The 15895-nt window shown below is 33.0% G+C and overlaps 1 protein-coding gene across 1 annotated transcript in view; it reads right to left on the reverse strand.

The window, feature by feature from the left end:
• Positions 1-112: 112 nt before the first annotated feature.
• LOC128551789 (hemicentin-1-like) overlaps positions 113-15895 on the reverse strand; it is a 32081-nt gene continuing 16298 nt past the window's right edge. Inside the window, exons 2-9 of the mRNA XM_053532705.1 lie at positions 15354-15635; positions 13665-13952; positions 11363-11638; positions 8938-9225; positions 6433-6750; positions 5176-5325; positions 1749-1782; positions 113-478 (exon numbers count right to left, since the gene is read on the reverse strand). Of these exons, the coding sequence (XP_053388680.1) occupies positions 322-478; positions 1749-1782; positions 5176-5325; positions 6433-6750; positions 8938-9225; positions 11363-11638; positions 13665-13952; positions 15354-15635 (1793 nt within the window). The 3' untranslated portion in view covers positions 113-321. The remainder of the gene's footprint in view (positions 479-1748; positions 1783-5175; positions 5326-6432; positions 6751-8937; positions 9226-11362; positions 11639-13664; positions 13953-15353; positions 15636-15895) is intronic.

Genomic DNA, 15895 nt, shown 5'->3' on the forward strand with positions numbered 1-15895 from the left:
AATCCGGACGCGAAACCCCAGGTGCACAACTACACGTGCTGACCAACACTCCTGTAAAGTTTTGTGACTCTAGGTCAAATACTTTTGGAGCTAGACGCGACACAACATTTTCGGAAGGACGGGCGGACGGAGGACGGAAGGACGGATAGACAAAAACAAATCTATATGCCCCCACCACTCATGGGGTTGGGGGAACACAAAAAACAAATGTAAAAACAAGCAATTTGGAAATATTGGCAGACTATTTGTCAAGCAGCTACACAGTCTCTTTTGTAATTTTCGCACGCAGTCCTCATTCACAGAACGTGTTTCATGTTATATTTAAAGATCCTGGAGGACTTCATATGTTGTCCTGTCATCGCGGGAATATCCAGCTAGATCTGTATATTGTGTAGTTTCATCACCCTTAGCTTCAGTTGCTCCATCGTTGTTTTGGTTTTCTTGCACACTTGGTTTATATGCAATGTTCATATACGTTCTGAAAGATATTGCTTGACAGGTTTGAATTTGAACATGCATCATCTAAGATGAATAACCTTTGGTTATTAAATAAAACACAGACTTTATGTCAAAAGTAATCTAATAACTTTTAAATGAACATTAAAAGGATCTTATACCCTAATTTCATGTTAAATAACAGTATTGCATATTAAGTAAGAAGAATTACGCACTTGATAAATGTATACATATATAACTAGCCGTATTGTTAATTTATACTTAAACTTAAAATGACAGATTTAATTAACAATACTTTACTACATATTAATTGATCGTATAATAGGACTCTTCTTAAAGCAGCATGTCTCCAGATTTGGCTAAAAAATAATCTTTCAAACTGAAGTTTGGTCATATTATGAAAATTAGAATATTAATTTTTATTTCTAAAATATTTTAAAAGTTCTAAATAAAGAAAAATATATGACCGCGTCTGGAATCGAAACCCGGACCGCCGCGACAATAAAGACAATTTTCCGTCGTCGCTACCAATAGCGCTATAGCTGAAGTAGTGATTAATGACTTCAAAATATAGATATTTTATAATCGATTTTCATCGTAAAAAGTAGTAAAAACAGCAAATTCTCATGTGTTTCCGTAACATAAAGTTTGTCAGTAAATAAGTTTTAAAGCCTTCTTAAGAAATACATGTATAGCCTTTATTTCAAGATATCTTAAAAATATTTTTTTTTGTTGTCGAACGATCTGAAGGCATGCCGCTTTAAGAAGTTAGGAAAGTAATATACATATACATTTAAACTTATATCTAATAATAAAATATTTAGTGATGGATGCGTACAGAATATCTTTAAATGTTATAGAAGCCATGATACGCAGGTGCACGGTTAGAATATCGGACAAAATGGTGTTACGTTAAATAGTAAGACACTTCCATCAAATGTATCGCCCATCTATTGATTTCCCTATTTCATTGAAAATCTAGGGACTCGGTGGCAAAATGTTTACGGTAATTGAATTAGAATCTTAAGCATCCCATCGCTTAGAGTGTAAAATCGTTTTTTTTATCTAACAACCATTACTGCATTCATGTACAATTTACACATGATGATATTAGAATGTTACTTATCCTTGCACCTGCGTATTGTCATTGAAAACATAATCCAACCTGAATAAAAAAAGTTTCAAGCGCAGACACTATCAAGTCCAGCAAATTAAAGCAATAGATTAATTAAGTTTTTTATGGGCGTTTAAGTTATAATCAGGGTTTTAATAGAGAAAACCAAGTAACTTACTTTTGCGTAGACTCTTTGACGAGTAATTGTTTGTCTGCAATATCAAGACAAAATAAATTTATCATTCTTACAAAATAAATTTATCATTCTCTTGAGTTTGGATTATAAGATTTTTTCACTGGTTTAGTTGATGATGGAAATATGCGGCTCGGTGGTAAATGTTAAACGTGACGGAACCTTGAATGCTATATTTCACAAATAAACGGAAAAATAAAATCAAACAAACAGAGCTTTTTTTCAAAAGCATATTAAAGCGTTAGTGAACAGAAAATACACCAAGACGTTAAAAAGACAACGTTATAAACTAAGGATCCTTTCTAACCCTACATTTACATTTTTATTGATGTCGTACTGGTCGGGCTATGGGTTTTCCACATTTTTATTTTACTTACATAATGACACGTAGTTAGATTATCTGTTAACGGATTTCGTTCAAATTTTGAATATAAAAAAATATAAAATGAGGCTTACTTCTTCATTATTTATTCCCATTTGATAAAACATATAGGTATAAAATTTAAGAAATGAAATTTATCACTGTACAAGAGGGCCAAGATGGCCCAAGGTCGCTCACCTGAGTAACACACCATAACAGTGTATGCATGTTTGACCTAGTCATTTTATGGAGACAAATATTCTGACCAATTTTCACTAAGATTGGACCAAAAATGTGGCCTCTTGAGTGTAAACAAGCGTTTTCTTTTTATTTGACCCCATGACCTAGATTTTGATCCATATGATCCGGATTAGAAAACAAACATTCTGATGAAGCTTCGGGAATATAGGAGCCAAAAGGCGGCCTCTAGAGTGTAAAGTGTAACAAGCTTTTCCTCTGGTTTGACCTAGCGACCTAATCTTTTACCGTACGTGACCCACGTTTAAAATTATCCAAGCCTTGAAAATAACAAATATTCTGACCTAGTTTCATGCAAATCAAATGCAAAAAATGCAGCCGTTATTGCCTACACAAGGTTTTTCTTCGATTAAACCAGGTGATTTAAATTTTGACCCCAGATGACCCAGATTCGAACATGACCTAGATTTCATTTTGAAAATCTTTTGATCAAATTTCACGAATATCAAGTATAAAATGCAGCCCTTATTGCACCAGGGGACCTAGTTTTTGACTCCAGATGACCCAGATCCGACCCTGACCTATATTTAATCATAAAAATCTTCTGATCAAATTTCACGAATATAAAGTATAAAATGCAGCCCTTATTGCACACACAGAGGTTTTCTTTTATTTGACCGGGTGACATAGTTTTTGATCCTAGAAGACCCATATTCAACCTTGACCTAGTTTTTATTACGAAAAACATTCTGACCAAATTTCTTGAGTTTCCAACTTAAACTATGGTCTATAGAGAGTTAACAAGATTTTCCTTGGATCCATTCAACTTAAAATAAAGGTTATTTTTCAATTCACTCCGGAGTTGTCTTCCTTGATTGTCTGGGTCCATTTGATCAAATAAATGAAATTTGAAACCAATCGTGCAGGTAGTTACCAACATATGTTCATTTAGTTAACGACAAAGGGAGGTAATTTGAAATAAATCAGTCCAGAGTTATCTACCTTGCTAATCTCCGACCACCTGAAGACATATACTTGAACTTTCAAATCAATCACATACACATGATTAGGGCAGGTGAAGAAAGAAAAATGCAAAACAATGTGAAATATAGCAATTTTAGTAAATCAAGGACACATGACATGATTTTCAGCCTGACCATTTCAATAGCTAAATTATGTTTTCTGAGGGAGAGTAGAATTCAAGAATAAGTTCATGAATATAAAATAGGGTTATTATAACAGTAGCTCGATCTGGGATACTGTATTCGGCTCCAGATCGGATCTCACGAGGCGCGCAAGCGTCTAGTGTAATCCGACCTTGCAAAATCCACGAGAGCCGAATACTAAATCCCAGATTTAGCTACTGTTATAATGACCTTTTTATTATATACATGTACCTTTTTGTTCGTTGTTTTGATATTGAACGAAACCTTCAATGTTTATCGATATTAAAATAGAACTTAGTAAAGTTTTTTTTTTTTATGTGCGCAATTTATAGAACTGTGTCAGGTCATGCATATTAATGAAAGTAGTCCTACAGCATACAATACGGAAGGTACAATAAGTAACTTAAAAGGTACAATACGGAATTGTTTCTGCCTGTTCACATTTAATTATGAAATACAATACTTTTTTAACAGAATTTATATAGGTATATAATAAAAGCCGATATTTTTCCTTAAGAATTTTCCTTGTGCAAAGTGTTGAAATCGTGCACGTACCAGGCGAATATCTGCTGGATCGTCACTTTTGAAAGATTTTATAATTCCTGTGCAGCTTATGTACTCAAACAACATTATTTAGTATACCTCACTTTTTTCTACAATGATAAAATCCCATTACCCGAGAAAGAGATATTTTGACTATCAAAACATTTGCAATCTCTTTGACACGTGACCAAGCGAAAGTGACTGTCATATGATGGCAATAAACTGCTTCAAATTTTAGCCAAATGATTGTCTCCCTTGTATACAAATAGTAGTGACGTCACTATTCAATGTGTACACAGGCGATTACCGCGCTAAAAATGAAACTGTTGAATTAAATGAATTAAAAACATTTTTATGTACTAAATTTTTTTCGGTATAATAAAATAAATATCATATGGCAGCGTGTGTGACAATGATATTGTCAACTCTCGAAACAGAATGTCGGCTTTTGCCTCGGGTGATATTCTGTCCTCGGGTTGACAATATCAATGCCACACACGCTGCCATATGATATTTATATAGCATCGTGTCAAACTAAAATATTGAACCATATTCGAGAAACGGTACATTCGAGAAAATGTCACAAATTAATAACGAAAGTATGATTTTAAATTAAATCGAACTGTTTATTCCTAATGCCCAAAGGTGTGGTAAATTTTTTTTCTCGGGTTTACATAATTCTAATATATATTATCACTGTAATCATGGCCAGTATCATTATACGTCAACCGTATTGGTAAAATGGAGTTATGTGTATCTTAATATATTTTGAAATGTTAATAAATCAATAAAGTAAACCAAGCAAATTAATTAATTTTAGAACTATACGTATTTTTTTTTTGTCTGCAATATCCGAGCGATACGACTTTACTAGTGAATCCCGGTCAAACTTGGCATTTATTCATTTCTGTCATAAGATCAATATGAAAGCACGTTTATTATCTTGTTACTATCTTTTGATTTCTTTACAGAAAATCAAGAGTCAAGACGCGCTAAGAAACGTATACTATGCATGTTTAATTACAAGTTATTTTATCAGAGCCCGCGCGGTAGGCTTAGCAGATGAAGCACACTACTATTAAATGAGAGGTCGCGGGTTCGAGTATAAATCTAGAGCTACTTCGGAGAAACATATCACATTTACCTTTACTTTTGGTTTTCCTTTTATACAGAATTGTAATTGACGCTGCATAAATTGCAAGGACAGCAACAACTACTCCAAGAGAAATTCCAGTTATTAATGAAGTGTTCTCAGTTTCCTTTGCGCTGTGCCTTTCGCAATTTTCTGATGATCCTTGAGAACAAAACAATTTCCACAAATTAGACAGTGACTGTAGCAAAAGTAGAACTGTCCTGATATATAGTTCTATATAGAGCTATTACCTAAGCAAAATTACGTACAGGAGAAACTGTGGTAAACTAACATACATTAATAATCATTGTATATGGATGCATGATGTATGCACTGTATTTTATATTCAACACAATATCTTTAAAGTAAACATAGAAAATTGGAAACAGAAATTACAGTTTCAAAATTATTAAAGAATAATCAGAAAGGTAAGGGATATAGAGAATATTACATGAGTGTCTTTTCATATTGAATTTATTAAACGAGTTAAATAAAATAATAAAATGCTAGGCTCTGTCGAGTATTTTATCAATTTTATTCAACGAGTTTAATAAATTCAATGTGGAAAATCACAAATGTAATATTCTTTTTATCACATGTTAGACTTTCCTGCCGAAATATCAAAAAATCTACTTTCTTTTACTATATAAGTAAGTCAATTTGACCAACGTCTCTTATACTGTAAACGACGTCGACGTCAATGCTTTATTACACTAGTGTATTATCATTTTTATTTAATGGCTTTATTACAATACTTCCGCGACGTCAAACATGTGATAAATCAAAATAGCGCATGAAAATGCAAATAGTCGCTGTTGATATTAAAGAATGTAAATTTATTAATTAATTTGAAATTTCATTTGATTCATTTTACTAAACGCTTACGGTTTTATAATTAATGTTCAAAAATTGATAATTTCATTTTTGGATTAAACGAGGTTATCGAATTTCATCTGTACAGGGTAAAGATCAAATTCGTAATAATTGTTTTGGTAACAATGTTTGGTAACAGTCGCAATAGGTTGACTACTGTGAATCTAGGGGTTGAGAGTTCGATGCCCGAGTGCGGCGTGATAATTTGATAACAAAACGCTTTGTTAATCAACTGTAAATTCTTTAAAATTAACTGTGGATTCACGAAAAGGATTAACGCTAATAAAATGGTTTAACGATGAGATAATGATAATAGTGAAACGAAACATCAACATAAATATCTCTGTTACAAATGATATGGTAAATACACTTATAAGATATCACTGTGTCACTTACCTCCATTTTCTGCTATGTGTTCTTCAAGAAATAGATATTGCACATAGTTTCCAAGGTCGTTTGTGACAGTTAGTCTATAGCGCCCATAGTCCGCCCTCGATACATTTAAAATAGTCAAATTGGACTGTGAAACGGATGAAGAAATATGCAAGTCCGCGTTGCTAAGTACCGGTGCCCAAGTATCGCCGTTTTCTTTGAACCAGGCAAATCCTTTTGTGCCTGGCTGTGGGTAAGCTAGGGCTGTAAAGCTTAATGTGACAGGAACGTAAAGGGCACTTGTAATATTCTGTCTTATTTGATGGAGTGGACGCGGAGAACCTGTCGTAAATAATAATGATATATAAGTAAAAACAGGTGTCTACACAACTACAGAGGATTTTTAAGTGACAATATCTTAAGGAAGACATTTCTTTTCAGAAGAACATTCTATTAATAATGATAAGCCTGTCTAAACAAATATATTACCGTAAATCATTAGGCGGCTTGATATATATCGAGCTAAACTTTTAAAAATAAATACTTGCACAGCATGCAAAAATCGACCATTCTTTAGCAAAAATCGGCAATTTCATATCAGAAAATATACAGTATTTCGGAAAACATGCATTCGGATAAAGGAACACGGTGCAAAGAAATTGAGAGCCTTCATTTATTCGGTTTTAGTACTCTTATACAATTACTATTTATCAGATGTTAAGAAACACACAGAATAATTTATCGGCTTCATATTATAATTTATAATAATTTTATAACGTAAATTGCAATTGATACTGTAAGGGATTTGCCTGTCTATACAATTTGACTGAATATTGTTTTTATGATATTGCCATTTTGCAATAATTAAAGGGAGAAGAATTCCCAAAAGACTAGTTTCCCATTCGGCGAATTTAGCATTCTCAGGATTTCTCGCCAAATCCCGCATTTTCAAAACGAGGCGAAGACCGCCGGGTCAGAACTAAGTGATAATGATAATGAAGCGATAGGATGTTGCTTGACAAAATAATTTACTATTCCTACAGAAAAGTCATTGTTCTTGAGTTCCTTAAGAGTCAATAAAAAGAAATCTTAAATGTTAATTTTTAATTTGGTCAAAATTGATAGATCTAAATTACGTAAGTGCGACACAGTGCCCTGACATTCAAATCACTGCTATTTTTCAAAATAGTTGATAGTCAAAACTTTAATCCCTCTATTCTTTAGACTAATTTAAATACTTATAAGATTTTACGAGGAAAAGGCACTGAAATGCTTTTAGTCCGTCACGGCCTTTTCAGTTGCTTTAAATTTGTGTCTATTAGTAATTTATAGTTATTAGATATTTTGTACAATGTTTTTTCTCGTTTCCTTTTATTATTTTTAATACTTATGCTCAGTTTTGTATATACCATATTTCGCAGTACATTACTATTGTTCTAGTTATCCTCGATTTTTGGAACCAGGTTTTGGGTTTCTGACATTTAATTTTAACACAGTGACTGGAATTTGAATCAAAGTAAAATCAAGCTTAAATATCGCTTTTCAATAAATGCGAAGATATCGGGTTATAACTAGCATTTAGTAGCTTTTCAACCGACATGTCAATTATTCAGCAAAGAGGAAGAACTATGACAGTTGGTTTATTCTCAACTGATCCCCTCACTTTAGCCGACAAAACTATTGACTTTTATACAGTTGCATGTAAAACATTTTTGTGCCTTGGTGGCTAGTCTATCAGTCGTGCGAAAATGTAAAGGAAAGAAAGTTATATTTCGCGTAATTGCAAAATATTCTAGGTTGTTGACAATCTAAATACAAGCAGTTCTTTGACTATATATATAGCGTCACACAGAAACTTTAAATGACACCGTGGATTTCAACTTTTGAACATAAAATGAACGGGAATTTTACATGTTCGTTGGGATAAAATTTCGTGGATTGACTCAACCACGGAATCCACGAAAATTAGTCCCCCACGAATATTAATGATTTCACAGTATATCAAGCATTGTCAGGCGGTATGTGTCATCATTCTTGTTGTATAAGTATGTAAACTACCAAATATAATATTGCTTCATTATTTTGTTATAGGTTATTGACATAACTTATCATGTTTTGAACAACACACTTTTCTTATACGCAATGAATAAATTCCAAAGAACCTGTGTTGCAAATATTAGCAGCGTTTTTAAATCTTGATAGTACTTGTTATTTCTATCAGCCTTGGTAAATGTATACATATAACAGGAACTAAGAGAAAATAATACATTTTACCTTCACATGATAAAATAATTAAGACAGATTTGGAAAGGCAATACTAAACGATCATGTTCATGTAGAATGTACATAAACAATTTAGCATAAAGCACATTCAAATTCTAAAATTGTTTTGAAATAAATGTTTTGTGTTTGTAATACTGTTTTCAGGCAATCTTGTTTTACACGTTGTTACTTTGAGTGCGATTTTATTCCGGTATTCTTAATAAATTTGAATAAGCACTATTCGTTCGGGGTTAACCAGATACTTACAATTTACAAACAGGTTGATGCTTTTCTTAGATGATTGTCCATATTGATTGTTCCCTTCACATGAATACGCTCCACCATCAAGACATGCTACACTACTGTGAGTCAGTGAAATATGTTTGGTGTTCAATCTTTCTTTTAATAAAGCGCCGTTCAACATAATTTTGACGGTTGAGGTCGGGTTACTGTCAACCTCACAGGTAAACTGTATACCTCCTTCATTCTCGTCTACAGTCACATTTATCTGCCCTTGGTGTCCTTGTATGAAGAAAGATGTAACTGACGCTCCATCTAAAAATGTAACATACATGACAGAGACTAGTGAGCAATCAATTTCGTACATCACATGTATATTTCCCATTGTTCTGTACATTGCTCACACTTAGCTCCTGACCATTAGTAGTAACCATGTTTGGATGCGTCCATGTATACGATGGTGAAGGAATCCTGAACTGATACAACTGACAGACAATCGGTTGTTCCTGATAACCTTCACTGACTCGAGTTGAATTTATTCTGAATGTAGGCGTCGACGGTGGATCTGAAATCAGTGCTCTTGTAAGTTGTTGACTGTTATATTTTTGTTGTTGTTGTTGTTGTTTTGTTTGTTGTTGTTGTTGTTTTTTTTTTTTTTTTTTTTTTTTTTTTTTGCTTTTGAAATAATGTGCATTTCCATATATATTCTGTATATATCATTATCTGTCTTGTAAATAAAACAGTTTGTTATGTACATTTACAAGTTTGCCGGATAAATTTCCTAGTTTTTGTTGTGCATTTACAAGTGTGTGATGTCCTATATATAGAATAGTTCGTTCTGTTCAGTACTAATCATAATTTGTTACAACGTGTATTCTTATGCCATTCATAGCATAGTGTGTACTGAAGATAGTAGTCTAAAAAGGATAAACATTAAGAAATGATCCCTAACTTTCAGAAATGTTACAAGTTAACGACTTCATGTAAAATTACTTGCTCTTATTACATTGATTACTTTTATACAAAACATGGAAATCTCAAATACAGTTTCATAACTCATTTCTAATTTACCACGGGTATAGATGTATTCGTTCTTTGGATTAAAAGCTTGTAAACAAATGCGTGATCATTTAAAAACAATCCTTAATATCATTATTTTTTTCAAGAATTGTATATGCCTAAGTATAACAGGCGGTAAAAATATCTGATGGAGACATTTAAAGATGAATTTTGATCTCGTTTTTTTTTGCGTACAAAACGATGAAACATTTTTTACCTGTTGCAGTTTGGAAACGATTCATGTGAGTATATTTTTATTTGTTTTGCTTTTGTTGGGCTTAACGTAGCAACGACATATTTATAGGCCATATGGCGACTTTCCAGCTTTGATGTTAGAGGAATTCAAAGACCCTATGTGCCCTTCCGTGCATTATTTCTTGCATTATAAAACTTCCTAAGATTGCAATCTTTCATTATGACAGATTATTTTAAATCCCCTTTAGTTACTAGTCAGTATCAAGGATATATTTAACACAAAATGGGAGACAATTTGAAAAAAAAATCACTCTTGTGCACTGCTCTCACATTTTATTTACATCTATCTTTAATTCAAATTTCACTGGAATTTCTTCAGTACTTTTTACGTTCTTCTTTAGACAAGGAAAAGTAAAACTAATCTTTGCCACAAAGACAAGAAAATGTGAATATTATTCAATATAGAAATTTGCACTGCCTCTTTCTGTGAATGTCATTCATTCGGTTTTGGGAACGTTTCCTCGGCCTTTTTAAAGTCATGGTCAAGACAACTGTATTCAATAAAAAGTTAGCCCGATAGATAGTTTCCTTACACTTTCTTATCTTCTATCATTGTGTGACGCTTCATTGAAATCACTTGAGATAGAGTTATTATCCGGACAAATCTGACATGAATGAATTTAACGAAGGTAAATAATTTAAAATGTGAGCAAGGTATAATTATGAGTTCTGTGCTGTATACCTTTTTCATGTTATTCTCTAGTTTAGTATATGTGTTAATTAATTAGTTTAAATCCTTAACAGTATCATTCATTTCCTTTCTCTCACATTACCGCACTGAAGACTGAAAACGTCCGCTGAAAATTGGTTATATCAGCTTTGTTTTCAATTACTAAGACATTTACCAGAAATTAATAACTAAGAAACACTCTATCATATCATAAATTTCGTTTACATGTACATACATTTCATTTAGTATGTTTCGTTTTTGAACACTGTTCAGTTTAAGTCATAACAAAGGTTCAGTTATGCATTTATTTTCTCCACTATGTTTAGACAGATATAACTTCTGATTAAATCTATTACCATTTGGCACTTTTCTGATTGTAGCACGTTTTTGTTTTCCTATGTATTTGATTTTGAACATACTTGGGTCTATTTATGTTATAAATGTAAAACGAAAGCTAACTATACTTACACCAAACATTCAGATGAAAATATTTTGTGTATGGTTGAGAAACTGGCTGCTCTCCAGTTTGCTTCATGCTATTGGAGACTTTACATGTGTAGAGCATTGCATCATTTCTTGAGGCTGTATCTATTGTAAATGTTTGAGTTCTCTTCCATACTGCACCATTTCTTATCCATTCGAAGGTAGTCTGAGGAGGATAACCAACAATGACAGGGCATGAAACAGTCAACGGAGACCCCTCAGCAACACTTGTGTTTTTAAGTTCTCCTATCGCGGGAGGATCTGAAATGTATCAAAGGAGGTAGGTTCTTTTAAATGTATATCTATATTCAAGCAAAAGATACGAGATCGGAAAATCTATGCGTTTCCCTGGGTAGACGAGCTATCTACAAATACTTCAGAACTTTTCCGTGATCGATGGACTTTGGTGGAATATGGAAAATGTTCATTGCATGGCTTTATCACAGCAGAGAACTAAAAAATACAGTCTGTCGAAAATATCGTCAACTTTAATTTGTGAAAATGTCATAAAAGTTCGTTGAAAATCGGTAGGTGGCGCATACTATCTTAATATGCAATATACAACATTTACAATAAAAAATCTGAAAAGTAGATCCCTCGGAAGCACCGAGAACAAGGCAAGCAGTGAATATTGCAGACTCGGTTTGATTGTGTCTATTCGTGAGCAGTAATGGAAAATGCAACACTGCCAACACCCCCAAGACCTATATCTTAATATATGTAGTAAACATTCCTTTATGATTTTGTAGGACATACAGAAGAGATCGAAATGATATCTTAGAGTCGTCATATAACATATGCAAATAACATACTTTTTTAACACGTACCAGTTAAGGAAAGAAAATTGATACAGAATTTCATTCTGACCGGTTTGCATATGAAGTAATTAAACCAACTATTCAAAAAGCTTTTTTTACAAAAGTGAAGACAATGATAATTACATATACTGATTAAATTCAATGCCAAATCGTCTGGTGCAAAACTTTGATCACGTATATTACATTAAAAATTCCAGTCTTTTGAATGTATATTTTATTGGATGAAATTGATTCACAACATAAAGTTCCAACAGAGAATCGCAACAAAATTATTGCCTATAACTTTGCTCCTAAAGACGGAAGCTTAGGCTTAGGTTGAATATTCATGCGCACTTATTCTTTTCTAACAAATATTTTATTAACATTTGATACTTAAGGATGTATTATTATTTTTCAAGAAACAAGAGTTGCAGTTATGTCAACTGATTCAAAGTATCATTTTCTCCGAAACCGCAGGTGAATGGGAGAGAGTGAATCCAAAGCAATAACGCTATTCACCTAAAAAAAAACGGAGTCCTGACATTATCCAAAGTCGCGTGTTGTTTCAGACATGGATGGGCACCTGGGTAGAATCATCGATCTTCCGTAAACCAACTGGATGTTTTCGTCACATGAAATAATATACACATACAACCCAGGCGAGGTTTCGAATCCACATCAATGAGGGACAAGTGCTTTTTAAATCGGCGATATTACTAGTAATCACTCGGCAAATGAGGCCTGTTGTATAGGTAATAAGTATATGACTTATCTAACGAACGTCCATATTTATGTTTATGTTTGCTCAATCATTCAATAGCCCATTTCACAGGAACTTCGAAATTTATGGAAATTTTCGTAAAATCAAATCACGTGAGGCTTATCAGCTGGTCGGCTCGACCAATGTAATACTGGTTCTTAATTGTACATGACCGTTCTGTAATGGTGAGTGCTTCAGCAGCAGACGAGCACCCTTTTATTGAATTAAAAGACGCTTATTCTATTGGAAAACTACCACAGACTTTCAGAAAAATTCAATATTTCTACTATTATTACTTATTTCCTCTATACTCATTCCGATTTTCGCTCAGTCAGGGAAGTTTCTTTCGAGCACTACACGAACGGACAAGTCCGAGTAAGTATACTCATGTATATTGGTATCGTAGCGTATGTAGATCAAGTTCCAAGACAAAGAAAAGTTAGTTGTGAAGTTTTTCCTGCTGGACTTTTGTCCTTTTTTTCACATTACCGCTCTCTGGTTAAACGTACTGAGTGATAGTATAAATAATGAAGTAGTTTCAATTGACGTTTTTACAATAAAATCCGTACTTTAAAAAGTAAATACGCGCCGTTATTTATGATTAATGTTACTATTTAAAGCGTATTTTGAATATGTACGTGTATATTACACAAATATACAAGTGACATAAATAACGAAAATCGTTTCATTTTTAAAAGGATATGTTTAAGAGCATTTAGTGACAACTTACATAAAATGAGAACATCTATAAACGATGTGTTACTTCCAGGTACAACTGCACCAACCGATGGATTCATTGAATTTCGTACATCACATGTATATTTCCCATTGTTCTGTACATTGCTCACACTTAGCTTCTGACCATTAGTAGTAACCATGTTTGGATGCGTCCATGTATACGATGGTGAAGGATTTCCTGAACTGATACAACTGACAGACAATCGGTTGTTCCTGATAACCTTCACTGTACCACTGACTCGAGTTGAATTTATTCTGAATGTAGGCGTCGACGGTGGATCTGAAATCAGTGCTCTTGTTTGTTGTTGATTGTTATATTTTGTTGTTGTTGTTGTTGTTGTTTTGTTTGTTGTTGTTTTTTTTTTTTTTTTTTTTTTTTTTTTTTTTGCTTTTGAAATATGTGTATTTCCCTATATATTCAGTACATATCATTATCTGTCTTGTAAATAAAACAGTTTGTTATGTACATTTACAAGTTTGCCGGATAAATTTCCTAGTTTTTGTTGTGCATTTACAAGTGTGTGATGTCCTATATATAGAATAGTTCGTTCTGTTCAGTACTAATCATAATTTGTTACAACGTGTATTCTTATGCCATTCATATCATAGTGTGTACTGAAGATAGTAGTCTAAAAAGGATAAACATTAAGAAATGATCCCTAACTTTCAGAAATGTTACAAGTTAACGACTTCATGTAAAATTACTTGCTCTTATTACATTGATTACTTTTATACAAAACATGGAAATCTCAAATACAGTTTCATAACTCATTTCTAATTTACCACGGGTATAGATGTATTCGTTCTTTGGATTAAAAGCTTGTAAACAAATGCGTGATCATTTAAAAACAATCCTTAATATCATTTTTTGTTTGTTTTTCAATATGTATATGCCTAAGTATAACAGGCGGTAAAAATATCTGATGGAGACATTAAAAAATGAATTTTGATCTCGTTTTTTTTTGTGTACAAAATGATGAAACATTTTTTACCTGTTGCAGTTTGGAAACGATTCATGTGAGTATATATTTTTATTTGTTTTGCTTTTGTTGGGCTTAACGTAGCAACGACATATTTATAGGCCATATGGCGACTTTCCAGCTTTGATGTTAGAGGAATTCAAAGACCCTATGTTCCCTTCCGTGCATTATTTCATCACGAGCGGGCGCCTATGTAGAACCACCGACCTTCCATAAGCCAGCTGGATGGCTTTCTCACATGAAGAATACAACGCCCCGAGTGAAACTCGAACCCGCATCGGTGAGGAGCAAGTGATTTGAAGTTAGGGACATTGACCTATTGTAACTGTAACTAAGATTTAAATTTTGATAATACTAATTGTAAATGCAATAAAAGGCACTTAAGTTATTTTATAATCGTCAGCTTTCAAAATTTCCGAAAGATGATTGTCTTTTGTCTGTATATGTCATTACGTATATGGTACACCATAATTATATTTGTTTATAATTTGAAAACAAACAGATACTGATTCAATGCTACATTGTACTACTTTAAAATTCTTTCTTATATTTGATTCTCTGTAAAAGTGTTCCTAATGATATATAAGTAAACTTTTGATAAATTGAAACATTGCTTACCAAACTACAGTTGCGAGAATTATGTGATCATATCTAAGAAAGTGCCTGAGTATTTACAAATTAGAAAGACAAAAGGAACTTACACAATACTTCTATATGAACAGAAACAGTTTTTTCACCACTGTAATGGGAGGACCGGCATGTACAGGTTCTATCCTGATTTCGTTGAGCTATCCATACATGTGTTTTGGTAACTGTACCATAGCTGGTTGTTTCTAAAGTACCACTGTTGATACAGTTCCATGTCAAAGTTGGTGCTGGATTTCCACCAGTTACAGAACATAATAATCTTCCTTGTGTATTTTCTATAACTCGGTACATACCGCCATCAGAGTAGCCAGTTATAACTGGAGGTCCTGGAGGGTCTGTAATTGTAATGTCAGATTGCATTGAAATACCACATAAAACAAGCACAAAATTCGAACAGGTAAAACCACATTCAAGAACTTAGCCACAATCTATATGTACAAGATATATCAAAGTTATTAAATTTTTACCGTACAGTCTAATGGTGCTATGCAATAAACTAATGCGTGAACCTAAACCTAATAGAGCAAAGTCAAAAATCAAAACATTGAGATAAGCAATTACTTCTTTTGTAGTAGCATTTGAAAAATTCAAAAAT

Source organism: Mercenaria mercenaria, unplaced genomic scaffold (genome assembly GCF_021730395.1).
Source record: "Mercenaria mercenaria strain notata unplaced genomic scaffold, MADL_Memer_1 contig_1701, whole genome shotgun sequence".
NCBI lineage: Eukaryota > Metazoa > Mollusca > Bivalvia > Venerida > Veneridae > Mercenaria > Mercenaria mercenaria.